We start from the raw sequence: 17,935 nt of genomic DNA, 5'->3' as shown, positions 1-17,935 counted from the left end.
CCCGGGAGGCCCAATTCAGGACATTTCAAGTACTTTAAAAGTTTTTCAAGTGCAGTCGCAAAAACCATCAAGCGTTATGGTGAAACTGGCTCTCATGAGGACCGCCACAGGAAAGGAAGACCCAGACTTACCTCTGCTGCAGAGGATTAGCTCATTAGAGTTAACTACACCTCAGAAATTTTTTAATTCTTCACAGAGTTCAAGTAACAGACACATCTCAACATCAACTGTTCAGAGGAGACTGCGTAAATCAGGCCTTCATGGTCAAATTGCTGAAAGCACTTCTAAAGGACGCCAATAAGAGGAAGATACTTGTTTGGGCCAAGAAACATGAGCAATGAACATTAGACGGTGGAAATCTGTCCTTTGGTCTGATGGTGTTGTGGCGCTGATGGTGTGATGGCGCTTTACTGGTGACACTGAAGGGCTGATTCAGTTTCAACTGTCCTGCCTGCGGCTATGGAACCCTGACCTGTTCATCGGACGTGCTACCTTGTCCCGGACCTGCTGTTTTCGACTCTCTCACTCTCTCTCTACCGCACCTGCTGTCTCTAACTCTGAATGCTCAGCTATGAAAAGCCAACTGACATTTACTCCTGAGGTGCTGACCTGTTGCACCCTCTACACCCACTGTGATTATTATTATTTGACCCTGCTGGTCATCTATGAACGTTTGAACATCTTGGCCATGTACTGTTATAATCTCCACCTGGTACAGCAAGAAGAGGACTGGCCACCCCTCAGAGGCTGGTTCCTCTCTATGTTTCTTCCCAGGTTCCTGCCTTTCTAGGGAGTTTTTCCTAGCCACCATGCTTCGACATCTGCATTGCTTGCTGTTTGGTGTTTTAGGCTGGGTTTCTGTATAGCACTTTGTGACATCGGCTGATGTAAAAAGGGCTTTATAAATACATTTGACTGATTCACACCATTCTGCAGCTATACGCCAGCCCATCTGGTTTGCGCTTAGTGGCACTATCATTCGTTTTCCAACAGGACATTGACCCAACACACCTCCAGGCTGTGTAAGGGCTATTTGACCAAGAAGGAGAGTACTGCATCAGATGACCTGGCCTCCACATAATTCATTATTCAAGTTATTATTACACATTTCACGATTTGCCATTTCAGTGTATTTTGTTCAAAGGCAGTGCTTCTCAATCCTGGTCTCGGAGACCCAAAGAGGCACACACCTCACACACAACAAGCCTCTCCTTGTTCGGGCGGTGCTCGGCGCTCGATGCTCGACGTCACCGGTCTTCTAGCCATCATTGATCCATTTTTTATTTTCCATTGGTTTTGTCTTGTCTTCCTACACACCTGGTTTCAATCCCGTTCATTACCTGTTGTGAATTTAACCCTCTGTTTCCCCTCATGTCTTTGTCGGAGATTGTTTGTTGTTCAGTTTTTGTGTTGTTTGTATTGGTGCGCGACGGGTCCTCGTACTCCATTTAGTTTTATTATGATTCATTAGTTTTGGAGTTATGTTTTGTTTACCATGATTAAACAACTCCATTCCATTAAGTTTGATTCTCCTGCGCCTGACTTCCCTGCCACCTATACACACGACTCTGACACACTGCTAATTTAATGAGTTTATCAAAATAGTTTAACCTGCTTTTTTGTGCAACAATCACTGATCTGGCTTTCAAGTCTGTCTATGAAAATTCCCTTTTTTGTTACAAATTTAACTAGAACCATGCATAATGCACATTCACTAATAATGACAAACTTCTTGGAGCAGGCATTGGGCTATAGAAAATGAAGGTCTCAACAATATCTCAAGCCCATGTGCTAGGGATTAGCCAAGATAATCTTTATATTTGAAGTTTAGCCAACTGGAACTATTTGCTAGCTAACAAGGCTGAACAGTGGAATTGCAATGAGCACACCCTTCAGTCTGCCTCCAACTGTTTGAAAACATGTTAGCCTGTCAACTTCTTGAAATCAAGTGGCCAACCCTATTTCTCAGAATGAGAACGATTTGCCAATTCCTTATATAATTGTGTTTTATGCTTATTGCACATTTATAAAACACAATTTCAAAAAGACTAGACAGCTAGTATAACCGTCTTTGGCTGAAATACTGCTAGTGATACGTGGTACCCCAATGTCGCGCACGACAAACTGAGCATTCATTTTCCAGAATCGATGTTCATTGATACTCTTGTTTTGCTAGTGTCTGCTCTGTGCGCATTTTGAGTAGTTGAGACATAAAAAGGGTATTGATTGAAAAGTTTACTTCTCCACTATTACAGTAAAATAATGTCTCAATGTGTTTTGGTGTCCATATAGCCAATTCTGTTTGATGAGTTCAAACCGCTTGTCAGAGAGGAAGGTGTGATCTTTCAACTTTGTTGAGAGGAAAGGGCTTGGTATGTATGTAAACCACATAGAAAGAGGCAAGTTGAGAGGTTTCACTCTTGTTCAAATCTGTTGGACGGAGACAGATCTCTGGTGTAAATGGAAAGGTGCACACAGCACAGAGGAGCGAAGGAGACGAGACCAAAAATACAATGAGAACAAGTGGACATATACACTCATAAAAACGAAAAATAACAAAACATTGATTCTTGTGATACAGGCATTTGGAATATCGCGCAAAAACATGAATTCGAATGAAACAAATTTGTTCGATATATCGTACTATAGGTTGCATGTTGTATGCCATTTAATTTGCAAACAAATGCTGATAGTGGGTGTTTTCTACATCTGGCATCAATTTGGGTGACTTTTTATATGTGTGTTGATAAAGCAGCCTTCAACCCATAGCATTTAAAGTGTGGGTGTTGTTGTTGGGAAACTGCATTGAATTAAAGGCTCTTATCTCAGTGGCCCATGTGCATTCTAACGGTGCTTGCATGGTGCTAGCTGCCAAAACAAAGTTACTTGGCAGGAGAGAAACAGGGAGAAGGACACAGGTTTATCATCATTGGACCAGCATATGGACTGACAAGTTTCTAAATCACACACACGCACACACACACACACACGCACACGCACACACACACATGCACACGCACGCACACACACACACACACACACACACACACACGTGCGTGCGCACACACACACGCACACACACACACACACGTGCACACACACGCGCACACACACGCACACAGTGCTTTAGTTGATAAAGTTGCCAAACCCACCATGTACAAAACGCCCCTCTTCTTCACCCAGCTGTTCTCTTTCCTCCCTCTGAGCTGTCACAGAACTATCCTACCAGTTGTTATTATCAAAAGGGTTGTGACACCTTTTAACTAGCCTCTACCAGACTTGGCCTCAATTCGAATTGAAGGCAGAATATTCAGGAAGTGATTTGAACTTAACATTCAGAAATGGTAGAACTTTTGAAATAAATAGATTTTACTTTTCAGTTTATTGAGAAGTCATTGAAAATAAATGCCCTTTTTGAATTATTGAATTGTCCAACCCTGGCCTCGACATACATCTTCTCAGAAGGAATTCCTAGAAGGCATGAGATTGAACGGCTTGGTGGTAAATATGTCAATAAAATCAGCAAATCAAATGCTATTTGTTTCATGTGCCGAATACAACAGGAGTAGACCTTGCCGTGAAATGCTTACTTACAAGCCCTTAGCAAAGAATGCAGTTAAGAAAATTAAGAGGTAATAAAATATTTACTAAATATACTAAAGTAGAAAATAAAAGAGCAACAATAAAATAACAATAACGAGACTATATACAGGGGGTACCAGTAACGAGTTGATGTGTGGGGGTACAGGTTAGTAGAGAGAATGCCAAGAGTGTGCAAAGCTGTCATCAAGTCAAAGGGTGGCTACTTTGAAGAATCTCAAATATAAAATATGTTTTGAGTTGTTTAACACTTTTTTGGTTACTACAAGATTCAATGGGTGTTATTTCATAGTTGTCATGTCTTCACTATCATTCTACAATGTAGAAAATAGTAAAAAATTAAGAAAAATCAGTAGGTGTGTTCAGATTTTTGACTGGTACTGTACATGTACAGTGGGGCAAAAAAGTATTTAGTCAACCACCAATTGTGCAAGTTCTCCCAGTTAAAAAGATGAGAGAGGCCTGTAATTTCCATCATAGGTGCACTTCAACTATGACAGACAAAATGAGAAAAATTAATACAGCCATTAATACAGGTAACGAGTGGAGGACAGAGGAGCCTCTTAAAGAAGAAGTTACAGGTCTGTGAGAGCCAGAAATCTTGCTTGTTTGTAGGTGACCAAATACTTATTTTCCACCATAATTTGCAAATAAATTCATAAAAAATCCTACATTGTGATTTTCTAGATTTTCTTTTCTTTTCTCATTCTGTTATAGTTGAAGTGTACCTAATGATGAAAATTACAGGCCTCTCGTCTTTTTAAGTGGGAGAACTTGCACAATTGGTGGCTGACTAAATACTTTTTTGCCCCACTGTATGTAGGGGTAAAGTGACTATGCATAGATAAAAAACAGCGAGTAGCAGCCGTGTCAAAAAAGTGGGGGTCAATGCAAATAGTCCGGGTAGCCATTTGATTAGCTCTTCAGTGGTCTTATGTCTTGGGGGTAGATTAAGAAGCCTTCGTTGCCGTGCCATCTTCACGACTGTCTTGGTGTGTTTGGATCATGATAGTTTGTTGAGAAGCTCTCAACCAGCTCCACTACAGCCCCATCAATGAGAATGGGGGCAAGCTCGGTCCTCCTTTTTCTGTAGTCCACAATCATCTCCTTTGTCTTGACCATGCTGAGGGAGAGGTTGTTGTTCTAGCACCACACTGCATCGTCTCTGACCTACTCTAGCCTATAGGCTGTCTCATTGTAGGCGGTGATCAGGCCTACCACCGTTATGTCATCAGAAAACGTATTGATGGTGTTGGAGTCGTGCATGGCAATGCAGTCATAGGTAAACAGGGATTACAGGTGTGGACTAAGCAAGCACCCCTGAGGGGCCCCTGTGTTTAGGATCATCTGTGTGGCAGATGTGTTGTTGCCTACCCTTACCACCTGGGGGCAGCCCATCAGGCAGTCCAGGATCCAGGTGCAGGTGTTTGGGTCAATGGTCCTTAGCTTAGTGATGAGCTTTGTGGGCACTATGGTGTTGAACGCTGAGCTGTAGTCAATGACCAGCATCCTCACGTAGGTGTTCCTTTTGTCCAAGTGGGAAAGGGCAGTGTTGAGTGTAATAGAGACTCCGTCATCTGTGGATCTGTTTGGGCGGTATGCAAATTGGAGTGGGTCTAGGGTTTCTGTGATGATGGTGTTCATGTGAGCACTTCATGGCTACAGACGTGAATTTAAAACCTCTCTGGGATATGTTGGATGCTAGCGATGCAATGCAAATCATTGCATGACCTTTCACATTTGACCTTAGAACCCTCATTATGTTTAGATTTGTAGCCTGGACTCTAGCGTGGTAGACTGGATCCAGAGTTTCATAGTCTCATGGTTCGCTTAACCTTGCAGTTTGATGAATGGTGGTATAAATAGATGAACTAGACTAACTGAATAATTAAGCACTTTGCATTGTCATGGCAATATGATAAATGGTCCCCATCATATCTAGAGATTACACACACATCTGTGGCTGGGTGGGGGCTATAATGGCTGTTATCAGTCAAGAGGAATGTTGGGGTGTTTGGGGAATTTGGGAACAGCATGCTGTTGTAAAGAGTGAGTCAAGAACGGGGTAATTGTAGGAAAAGTTTAAAAAGAAAACAAGCTGGTTTCAGGAATGGAGGGAGGAAAAGAGGTGGAGAAGAAATGTAAACAGAGAGAACATGCAGAAGAGAGGTTTACATTGGGGAAACACAGGAGGAAGAATAGGAGTAGTAATGTTAACAGTCTTTCTCAGTAGACAATTGTGCGCTGTGTTGTCCGACTGATATGTGTGCACTTAACCTCTCTCACATTGAATTGTTGACATGCTTTTGTTATTTCATAGATTTATCTCAGTCAATTGTGCTTTTCTCCTATATTTTACTTTTTTTTAAACTGGGCACTCCTCATTATACATCATTATTATTTATCTCTGACTGTCTGCATGACCAATCTTACTGTTTCTTACAATCTCAATCTTACTATTTACTCTCAAACTTTATCTTTCGTAGCACCCCTTTCAGAATGCCAGGAGAACGATTGATGGCGAGCGGTTCTGATGTGGGCCGTTTCCATGGCAATGCCCTGACCATAGTGGAGGCAACCAACCAGGAGGAGGCGGAGTCTAAGGAGCAGGGGGGCTCTCTCCTGGGTGTTCAGAAGATATGCTGCTGCTGGCCACGCCAGAGCAGCTTGTACGATACAGTTGTCACAGACGAAGTGGGGAAACAGGCCCCGCTTCCTGAGCCCCCTCAGCCCCACACTGGAGACAATCAGCTGGAAGGTATAGTCTCAGTGGAGTTAATTAGTTCTTAATGGTAAGCCCATGTAGATGGGAAAAATCCTGGCCCTACCTATAAGCAATGATCATTGCATTAACTTTTTCAATTTCAATTTCAATTTCTCTCTCTCTCTCTCTCTCTCTCTCTCTCTCTCTCTCTCTCTCTCTCTCTCTCTCTCTCTCTCTCTCTCTCTCTCCTCTCTCTCTCTCTCTCCTCTCTCTCTCTCTCTCTCTCTCTCTCTCTCTCTCTCTCTCTCTCTCTCTCTCTCTCTCTCTCTCTCTCTCTCTCTCTCTCTCTCTCTCTCTCTCTCTCTCTCTCTCTCTCTCTCTCTCTCTCTCTCTCTCTCTCTCTCTCTCTCTCTCTCTCTCTCTCTCTCAGAGTTGATGTTGTCAGTGCACTCGGTGGATCTACTGAGCTCTAAAACTGGTCCGAACCGCATGGAGCATCACACCGACCATTACCATGGCAACGCACTCATCATCCGACGTGGCCAGACCTTCCAGATAGAACTGGACCTGTCGCGACCTTTTAACTCCAACACAGACAAACTCCACCTGGACCTCAGGACAGGTAAGTCTGACTTTGATGTCTATCACAAAAAAGGGAACACAGGTTAGTATTCCTTATTTAGTATGAGGTTAGTATTCCTTATTTAACCAGGTAGGCTAGTTGAGAACAACTGCGACCTGGCCAAGATAAAGCAAAGCAGTGCGACACAAACAACAATACAGAGTTACACATGGAATAAACAAGCGTACAGTCAATAACACAATAGAAAATAAATAAATGTGTCTATATACAGTGTGTGCAAATGGTGTGAATGTAAGGCAATAAATAGGCCATAGTAGCAAAGTAATTACAATTTAGCAAATACACACTGGAGTGATAGATGTGCAGATGATGATGTGCAAGTGGAAATACTGGTGTGCAAAAGAGCAGAAAAGTCAATAAAAAACAATATGGGGATGAGATAGGTAGATTGGATGGGCTATTTACAGATGGGCTATGTACAGCTGCAGTGATTGGTTAGCTGCTCAGATAGCTAAGAGAGCTAGTCCACACAATACACACAGACCAAACCCACAAAACAGACCAGCACGACTGTGCCTCAAAACCTAATGTCTACCGGGCCCACCACTCCACACTGGACTTGAACAGCCTTTACGAACAGGTTCGCCTCTACAAGGCAGCAATCCCAACTTTTGCCAGGACCCTGAAGGACATCACCCTCAACCATAGCCCCAGCACCTCACACAGGAACAACAGAGCAACGGACACCCCACCCAGACCAGCGAGACACCCTCCCAGACTTGCAAGACCCCCTCCTAAAGGACCTGCACCGAGAGAACCCACGTCAAGAGGACCTACACCCAGACCACTGCATCGCCAGCCAAACCCCAACCAGCTAAGACCACCCCAAGCAAACCCTGGCCACACCATATATAGCCCCCCCATATCAGACCTATGCTCCTTCTGCCCAATCCATGCCCCCCGCCTCTGCGGCAAGGACCTCAACATGACAGCAGGACATATGCCCAGGCCGTGAGCAGAGCTACAGGCCCAACCCCCACTATTACACCCGCCCAAGCCCCATCCTGCGACCTCAGAGGTATGTATCACATGCCTAACATGCTCTGCTCACACCTACTGTAATGGTCCGGACTTAAACCACACCAAATCAACACTAGACACGATGGAACACAAAGCTTTTACAATCTCATCCTGGAATATACAAGGTCTGAGGTCATCTGCCTTTGGCCTAAAGAGCAGGAACTCAGACTTCATCAAAGAAATTGAATATACAGACATTGTCATCCATAAACATGGTATAAAGTAGATGGAACCACTGGTTTCCCTCTAGGTTAAAGAGAGCTGGTTGTCCCATCCACCAAACTACCAGGTGTGAAACAGGGAAGAGACTCAGGGGGGGATGATAGTTTGGTATATAGCAGACCTAACCCACTCTATCAAATTATTCAAAACAGGGTTTACTTAACCAGGCAAGTCAGTAAAGAACACATTTTTATTTACAATGACAGCCTAGGAACAGTGGGTTGTGCCTTGTTCACAGGCAGAATGACAGATTTTTACCTTGTCAGCTCAGGGATTTGATCTAGCAACCTGGCCCAATGCTCTAACCACTAGGCTACCTGCCAGCCCAAATGAACAGTGTCAATTATAGGAATTAATAAGGAAATTGACCTATTGTGCTACCTGTATAATCCCCATACTTTAACGATGACAGCTTCTCCATCCTAGAGATTTCCAGGCCTAGGGACATGTACTAGCCTGTGGTGACCTAAATGCCAGAACTGGACAAGAACCTGACACCCTCAGCACAAAGGGGGACAAATACCTACCTGGAGGTGACAGCATTCCCTTGAACAGAGATTTGCTCAATCATGAGGCATCAAAACCAAAGATAATTTAATAATATTAAGAAATGCTCTAGATGGAAGGAAAGTAGTATGGAAATCTACCAAAAAACAGCTAGGCAGCAGCAAATTCTAGACAATTTCCTGGACAAAATGTTTCACTGTAATAGTGAAGGTGTAACCTTGTCAGTAGAAAACCTAAACAGTATATTTGACCACTCGGCTTCCCTATCAAATCTAAAAAGGTCAAGCAGACAGCGTAAGAAAAGTAACAACAATAACAAATGGTTTGACAAAGAATGCAAAAACCTACGAAAGAAATTGAGAAACGTATCCAACCAAAAGCATAGAGTCACAGAAAACCTGAGCCTACGCCTTCACTATGGTGAATAACTAAAACAATACAGGAATACACTACGGAAAAAGAAAGAACAGCACGTCAGAAATAACGTCAGACTCATACATTTCCTCAGCGAAAACTATGTAACCAAATTACCGTACCACAGACCACGTATTCACCCTGCACACTCTAATTGACAAACAAACAAAACAAAGGCAAAGTCTTCTCATGCTTTGTTGATTTAAAAAAAGCTTTCGACTCAATTTGGCACGAGGACCTGCTATACAAATTGATGGAAAGTGGTGTTGGGGAAACACACACGGCATTATAAAATCCATGTACACAAACAACAAGTGCGCTGTTGAACTTGCCAAAAAACACACACATTTCTTTTCACGGGAGGTGAGACAGGGATGCACCTTATGCCCCACCCTCTTCAACACATATATATGTGTGTGTGTATATATATATATATATATATATATATATATATATACAAATTGGCAAGGGCAGTAGAACAGTCTGCAGCACCCTCACCCTTCTAGAATCTGAAGTCAAATGTCTACTGTTTGCTGATGATCTGGTGCTTCAGTCCCCAACCAAGGAGGGCCTACAGCAGCACCTAGATCTTCTGCCCAGATTCTGTCAGACCTGGGCCCTGACAGTAAATCTCAGTAACACAAAAATAATGGTGTTCCAAAAAAGGTCCAGTTCCCAGGACCACAAATACAAATTCCATCTAGACACCATTGCCCTAAAGTATACAAAACCTATACATACCTCAGCCTAAACATCAGCGCTACAGACTTCCACAAAGCTGTGAGCGATTTGAGCAACAAGGCAAGAAGGGCATTCTATACCATCAAAAGGAACATCAAATTTGACATACCAATTTGGATCTGGCAAAAAACACTTTAATCAGTTGTAGAACCCATTGCCCTTTATAGTTGTGAGGTCTGGGGTCTGCTCACCAACCAAGAATTAAAAAAATGGGACAAACACCAAGTTGAGACTCTGCATGCAGAATTCTGCAAAAATATCCTCTGTGTACAATGTAAAACACCAAATAATGCATGCAGAGCAGAAGTAGGCCGACACCCGCTAATGATCAAAATCCAGAAAAGAGCCGTTAAATTCTACAACCACCTAAAAGGAAGCAATTCCCAAACCTTCCAAAACAAAGCCATCCCCTACAGAGAGATGAACCTGGAGAAGAGCCCCATAAGCAAGCTGGTCCTGGGGCTCTGTTCACAAACACAAACAGACCCCACAGAGCCCCAGGACAGCAACACAACTAGACCCAACCAAATCATGAGAAAACAAAAAGATAATTACAACAAAACAGAGCAAACTGGAATTCTATTTGGCCCTAAACAGAGAGTACACAGTGGCAGAATACCTGACCACTCTGACTGACCCATAATTAAGGAAATCTTTGACTTTGTACAGACCCTGCACTTTCTAACCTCCTGCCAAATGTATGACCACATTAGAGACACATATATCCCTCGGATTACACAGACCCACAAAGAATTTGAAAACAAATCACATTTTGATAAACTCTCATATATATTGGGTGAAATACCACAGTGTGCAATCACAGCAGCAAGATTTGTGACCTGTTGTCACAAGAAAAGGGCAATCAGTGAAGAACAAACACCATTGTAAATAAAACCTATATTTATGTTTATTTAACTATTTGCACATTATTACAACACTGTATATAGACATAATATGACATTTGAAATGTCTTTATTCTGTTGTAAATGTAATGTTTACTGTTAATTTTTTTTGAGAGAGAGAGAGAGAGAGGGAGAGAGAGAGAGAAAATCGCACTGCACACTGCCCTAACCCATCTGGACAAGAGGAATACCAATGTAACAATGATGTTCATCGACTACAGCTCAGCATTTAACACCATATTACCCTCCAAACTCGTCATTAAGCTCGAGTCCCTGGGTATCAACCCCACCCTGTGCAACTGGGTCCTGGACTTTCTGACGTAACGCCCCCCAGGTGGTGAGGGTAGGAATCAACACTGGGCCCCGACAAGGGTGCGTTTTCAGCCCTCTCCTGTACTCCCTGTTCACCCATGACTACGTGGCCATGCACGCCTCCAACACAATCATCAAGTTTGCAGACACTACAGTGGTAGGCTTGATTACCAACAACAACGAGACGGCCTACAGGGAGGAGGTGAGGGCCCAGGGAGTGTGGTGTCAGGAAAATAACCTCACACTCAACGTCAACAAAACAAAGGAGATGGTCGTGGACTTCAGGAAACAGCAGAGGAGCACCCCCCCCCCCCCCCTCACATCCACATCACCGGGACAGTAGTGGAGAAGGTGGAAAGTTTTGGAAGTTCCTCGGCGTACACATCACGGACAAACTGAAATGGTCCACCAACACAGACAGCGTGGTGAAGAAGGCGCAGCAGCGACTCTTCAACCTCAGGAGGCTGAAGAAATTTGGCTTGTCACCAAAAACACTCACAAACTTACAGATGCAGGTCAGTACAGGTGCATCAAACCTGGGACCGAGAGACTGAAAAACAGCTTCTATCTCAAGGCCATCAGACTGTTAAACATTGAGTGGCTGCTGCCAACATACTGACTCAAATCTCTAGTCACTTTAATAATTAACATGTGGATGAAATAAATGTATCACTAGTCACTTTAAACAATGCCACTTTATATAATGTTTACATACTCTCCATTACTCATCTCATATGTATATACTGTACCATCTACTGCATCTTGCCTATGCCATTCGGCCATCGCTCATCCATATATTTATATGTACATATTCTTACTCATTCCTTTACACTTGTGTGTAAAAGGTAGATGTTGTGAAATTGTTAGATTACTTGTTTTATGTTACTGCATGGTCGGAACTAGAAGCACAAGCATTTCGCTACACTCGCATTAACATCTGCTAACCATGTGTATGTGACCAATAACATTTTATTTGATTTGGCCTATGCACAAAGACAAACACTTTATGATGTACTATATACAGTGGGGTTAGAAATGATTGACACCCTTGATAAAGAAGAGCAAAATATACTGTATGAAGTCAATTACTCAAATGGTGATTATATGCTCAAAAAATTGGGGAAATTGTTTCTTCTGTACTAATACAATTGCTAAGTGAAAATGTTTTTTTTAAGAAGTAATACTTTCTTTTTTATTTATTTTAAATATAGGGGTAAAAATTATTGGCACACCTGTTTTCAATACCTTTTAATACATCACCTTGCAAGGACAATGGCCCTGAGCCTTTTTCTAAAATGCTTTATGAGTTTGGAGAACACATTGGGAGGAATATTAAACCATTCCTCCATACAGAATCTTTCCATATCCTTATTCTGCGCTTCTGGACTGCACATTTCAACTAAAACCACAGGTTTTCAATGGGATTCAAGTCCAGAGACTGAGAGCAGGTGGACATTTATTGTCCTGAGTCTTGTCCTAGAGGAAGAACTGAGTGATTTCCCCTTAGATAGACCAGGTGTAAAGTCAAAATTAGCTATATTGTAAAAATTTATGAAAAACATTTTTGCTTTTTGGTCTTAATTGAAAAGGATAATACAACCCAAACCACTCATTCCTATGATTGACACTGTTAAACAGTGCTAAATAACACTAATATGTGAAAACAATATTTTTTGTGAACAAATGTTTCATTTTGTTGTTATAGCAAGGTAGCAATGTGAAAATCGTTGTAGAAATCTGTTACAGCTCAAGTTGACTACTAAATCCACAATGCAATGCTCTCTCACTGGGCTGGCTGGCTACCTAGCTAGCTAGCTGACGAATGTAACTACATACAATAATACCAAAGTCAATATCAACATGTGAAGTAGATGGGTAGCTGTAAAATCACCTAAACAAACTGTACTATCAATTTACAAGTCGATCTCACAAGATCAACTTGCAGTTCATCTCTTCCCAGAGCTCTTGCAGCATGAACTGACATGCTGTCCACACAGTCAAAGGATCAGAGAATGAATCTAGTATTGAAAGCATAATCTACAGCTAGCTAGCACTGCAGTGAATAAAATGTGGTGAGTCGCTGACTCAAAGAGAGAGAAAGACAATAGTTGAACAGTTTTGAACAAATACATTTCTTTAAAAATGAAGGAGAAGCAAGAGCGAGAGAGAGAGATTATTTTTTTGTAAATACTTAGCTAGCATATGCAGCTAGCTAGTTTAGCATACTCGAACACCTGTTTACTGACTGTATACTGTACTGCATGATTGTTATGATATGGTTTGGCTTTTTTTTTTTTTGCTTGGTCACATACAGCTTATGTGTTGTGCATTGAAGTACACAAGGGAAGGGAAAGGTGAGAGGAGGAGCGCCTGTAGATGCGAGAAGGAATACAACGTGGCTGCTATGAACATTCTGGAATTTGTCGAATAGAAACTCTCGTTTGTAACTGTTGGACTAATAATTACACCCTAGATCAGCTAGATGCAGCCAAGAGTGTGCAAGGCAGTATTGAATGTGTCACCTCACATTTTTCTCTCGACCTGTGTGCACCTACGTTGTAAACCATCGTTTTCAGCTAGGTTGTAGCAGCCTCATTATGGGTATAGGGAAAACAAGTATCATGTAGTAGCCTAAACCTATCAATGTACATCATCCTCCTTCAATTTAAATGGCACCGACCGCCACTGATATAGGCTTATTTGGCGATCTGGAGTGCAGGTAATTATTTTAAAAGCGTTACGAAATGTGATAGTGTGTTATCCACAGTGACGAGAACCATGTAGCTACGACGCGTTCCTACACAATTTCCTGATTTCACAGACGGACCACTTAATTATGGGGGAAATTGTTATTTTTTCTGGGTGTTGGATTATCCCTTTTAAGGTTAAGGTTAGGCATTAGGGTTAGCAGTGTGGTTAAAGTTAGGGTTAAGGTCAGGGTTATGTTTAAAATCCTATTTTATGACTTTGTGTCAGTGCCAGCTAGCGACCACTCTGCAGAGCTGCCTCCAGATTCATGACGAAAAACGTTAACCTTAACCTTTTTGGTTACTACATGATTCCATAAGTGTTATTTCATAGTTATTCTACAAAGCAGAAAATAGTGAAAATAAAGAAAAACCCTTGAATGAGTTGGTGTGTCCCATCTTTTGACTGGGAGTGTATTTTCATGTCACACCTTTGCGTCATTCCAGCTAGTTAGATGTGCAACCACTGACTAACTATAGCTAGGGCCAAGGTTGGGGATTACAAAAAAAAACTGTAACGGTAATCCGTTAAATTACCAGCATTTTTTTTCTTTTTTATGAGAACAGATACTTTTGAAAAACTAGATGACTACTTAGAAGATCACTTTTATATTCAGAAAAGATGATTGCGGAAAAAAAAATCTTTGACACTTCTCTGTTTTCTCAATAACGTTACAAATCAGCATTGAAAAAAGGGAGTCTGACCACAAGTCAGAGACCACTATGATGACACACCAAATGGGTTTGATGGAATAGTCAGGAATAGGCTTTTGTAGGCTATAGTCCAAGCTATGTCTTCCAATGGTGCGAATGCTGTCGGCATCCAAAGATTATCCAACTTGAATGAACGTTTGGAGGTAAGGATGACAGCAGTGGTGTAGACTATGGCCATACGGATTTCACTTATCATTGATATCTACATAGCGCATTGATGTGAATCACACTGCTGCTCTCTCATTTAGCCATTTGCGCCTTATGGATTGTGGTTGTTGTGGATGGCTGTTCACAAATCTAAATGTGTATTTGAACCCAATAATGGTTGAATTCAACAGGTTTAAGCTGCCTATCAATCATACCAGTGGACAGCCAGTGAAAAATGCACTCTTGCAACAGCTGCATAGTGCGGATCCCAGCCTATAGAATAAAAGTGTGGCTTTTCTTGCTCAATCTAATTCATGCTGATAAAAAAAAATCCTTATGCCTAATGGACACATGCTCAAACTTATACACTTTTGATAGACTTAAATGTAGTTGCTACATCCATTTTTGAATAATAAATATATCCATTGATTCTTGAAGAATATAACTTATACATGCCTCATGAATTTGGTTCAACTGTCACTCCGTGAGAACCCAAAATATAAGCTTGTTTTTCTCGTACGTTTTTAAACTTTGTAAACGTAAACAACAATGCTTCATAACATGGTTAAAACAATAATGTTGAAATCATGGATGGTCAGTCCTTGCTCTGTGTATAAATCTGAGAGTGGTTACATTTCTCTAGCTCTATCCAGCATATACAGTGGGGCAAAAAAGTATTTAGTCAGCCACAATTGTGCAAGTTCTCCCAGTTAAAAAGATGAGAGAGGCCTGTAATTTTCATCATAGGTACACTTCAACTATGACAGACAAAATGAGAAGAAAAAAATTCCAGAAAATCACATTGTAGGATTTTTTATGAATTTATTTGCAAATTATGGTGGAAATAAGTATTTGGTCAATAACAAAAGTTTATCTCAATACTTTGTTAAATACCCTTTTGTAACGGTCTGAGTGTAGTGGGTGAGGAGTCAGGCGCAGGAAGCAGAGAGTTCAGGGGAGTGCTACTTTAATGCACTGAGAGAAAACACTGAACATAAGCCAACCCTCACAAACACACAGGGCGTACTGAACAATCAAATGCCCCAAACAGGGGGACTTAAACTGTCCAGGGAAAAACCACAAAATGGGAAAACACAAAACCCATCGATGTGCACAATAGTACACCAAACAGACGATCACAATAATTAATCCCGCACAAGGAACCCTGCGGGCCGGCTGACTAATAAAGCCTACTACCTAACACAAAACAGGTGCACACAATCAACACATAAGGAGGGGGAGGAAATAATCAGTAGCAGCTAGTAGGCCGGCGACGACGACCGCCGAGCGACACCCGAATGGGAAGGGGAGTGTCCTTCGGTCAGAGTCGTGACACCTTTGTTGGCAATGACAGAGGTCAAACGTTTTCTGTAAGTCTTCACAAGGTTTTCACACACTGTTGCTGGTATTTTGGCCCATTCCTCCATGCAGATCTCCTCTAGAGCAGTGATGTCCTTATATATATATATATATTTATTTAAATAGGTTTAGTCTATAATGTCTATAATTGATAGAGAAGTTGACTGAAGCACAAACAGCCCTGGCTACGAGGCATGACAAAGAATATGTTTCTTGTGACATTTTGTTATGACATGTAGATGATTTGTTGTTGCTAGGAGTTATGGTCTCATTGTGCCTATATCTAGAGTCTTATTCCTGCAACTACACATGTGAAGCTACCACAAAATCATATTTAAATGTATATCAAATCATTTTGAAATGTTGACCCTGATGTCAAACATTAGTCCCTTTATTTATAGAAGGACTCTTATGCATTCTCATTCTCATTTCAACGCCAAACCCACCACTGCTGTGCATGGCCAAAGAGCTCTATTTTCATGTCATCCTACAAATGTAAACACCTGGAGTTTGCTATACGGCAACGGCACTTGGGTTGAAATCAGATGACATGAAAATAGAGCTCTTTGGCCACGCACACCAGTGGTGGGTTTAACGTCGAAATCAGGATGCATGAGAAGAAAATAACCCCATACATACTGTAAAATATGTTGGTGGAAATTTGATGTTACCAGTAGCTGTGAGTGGGTAAAATCACTGAGGAAGCCAAGCCAGGAAAAATATATATATTACAACCCATGTGTTGTGATAATTGCATAGTTTGCAAAAAATATTTTTAACTAGGCAAGTCAGTAAAGAACACATTCTTATTTACAATAACGGCCAAACCCAGGACTACACTCGGCCAATTGTGCGCCGCCCTACAGTACTCCCAATCACAGCGGGATATGATGCAGTCTGGATTCGTACCAGCTACTGTAGTGACACCTCTTGTTCTGAGATGCAGTGTCTTAGACGACTGCGCCACTCTATAACCTGTTAGTTCATATGCCTTGCCACCGTGATATCTAAGCCTAAGGCCCGAGACAATAAGATACCTCAGCAGAATAAATTCAACCACACCTTTGTCATCACAAAACCGGAGAGCAACATCTGTCCAGTGGAGTCCACAAAACATATTGCATTTAACAAACAGTTACATGACCTACAGCATGGTCAATCAAGTTCATGTTTGCTCGCTAGCCTAAGGGAGGGTTTAGCTGGCTGGGTTGTCCTTGCCTCATCGCGCTTTAGCCACTCCTGTGGTGGGTCGGGCGCAATGCACGCTGACAAGGCTTCCTGGTTAAGTGAGTATTGTGTCAAGAAGCAGTGCAGCTTGGCTGGGTCATGTTTCAGAGGACACACAGCTCTTGACCTTTGCCTCTCCTGAGTCCAACAAGACCTTAACTACCAATTGAATATTGCAAAAATAAATATTTGTTATTTATATACAGTGCCTTGCGAAAGTATTCGGCCCCCTTGAACTTTGCGACCTTTTGCCACATTTCAGGCTTCAAACATAAAGATATAAAACTTTATTTTTTTGTGAAGAATCAACAACAAGTGGGACACAATCAAGAAGTGGAACGACATTTATTGGATATTTCAAACTTTTTAACAAATCAAAAACTGAAAAATTGGGCGTGCAAAATTATTCAGCCCCTTTACTTTCAGTGCGGCAAACTCTCTCCAGAAGTTCAGTGAGGATCTCTGAATGATCCAATGTTGACCTAAATGACTAATGATGATAAATGCAATCCACCTGTGTGTAATCAAGTCTCCGTATAAATGCACCTGCACTGTGATAGTCTCAGAGGTCCGTTAAAAGCACAGAGAGCATCATGAAGAACAAGGAACACACCAGGCAGGTCCGAGATACTGTTGTGAAGAAGTTTAAAGCCGGATTTGGATACAAAAAGATTTC

At 41.7% G+C, this 17,935-nt stretch overlaps 1 protein-coding gene across 1 annotated transcript in view; it reads left to right on the top strand.

The window, feature by feature from the left end:
* Positions 1–17,935, top strand: part of LOC109871454 (protein-glutamine gamma-glutamyltransferase K) — a 35,590-nt gene that overhangs the window by 1,879 nt on the left and 15,776 nt on the right. The window contains exons 2-3 of the mRNA XM_020462355.2: positions 6,087–6,358; positions 6,735–6,926. Of these exons, the coding sequence (XP_020317944.1) occupies positions 6,100–6,358; positions 6,735–6,926 (451 nt within the window). The 5' untranslated portion in view covers positions 6,087–6,099. The remainder of the gene's footprint in view (positions 1–6,086; positions 6,359–6,734; positions 6,927–17,935) is intronic.

This window comes from Oncorhynchus kisutch, linkage group LG27 (genome assembly GCF_002021735.2).
Source record: "Oncorhynchus kisutch isolate 150728-3 linkage group LG27, Okis_V2, whole genome shotgun sequence".
Lineage (NCBI taxonomy): Eukaryota > Metazoa > Chordata > Actinopteri > Salmoniformes > Salmonidae > Oncorhynchus > Oncorhynchus kisutch.
This window is presented reverse-complemented; position numbering and strand designations above follow the sequence as displayed.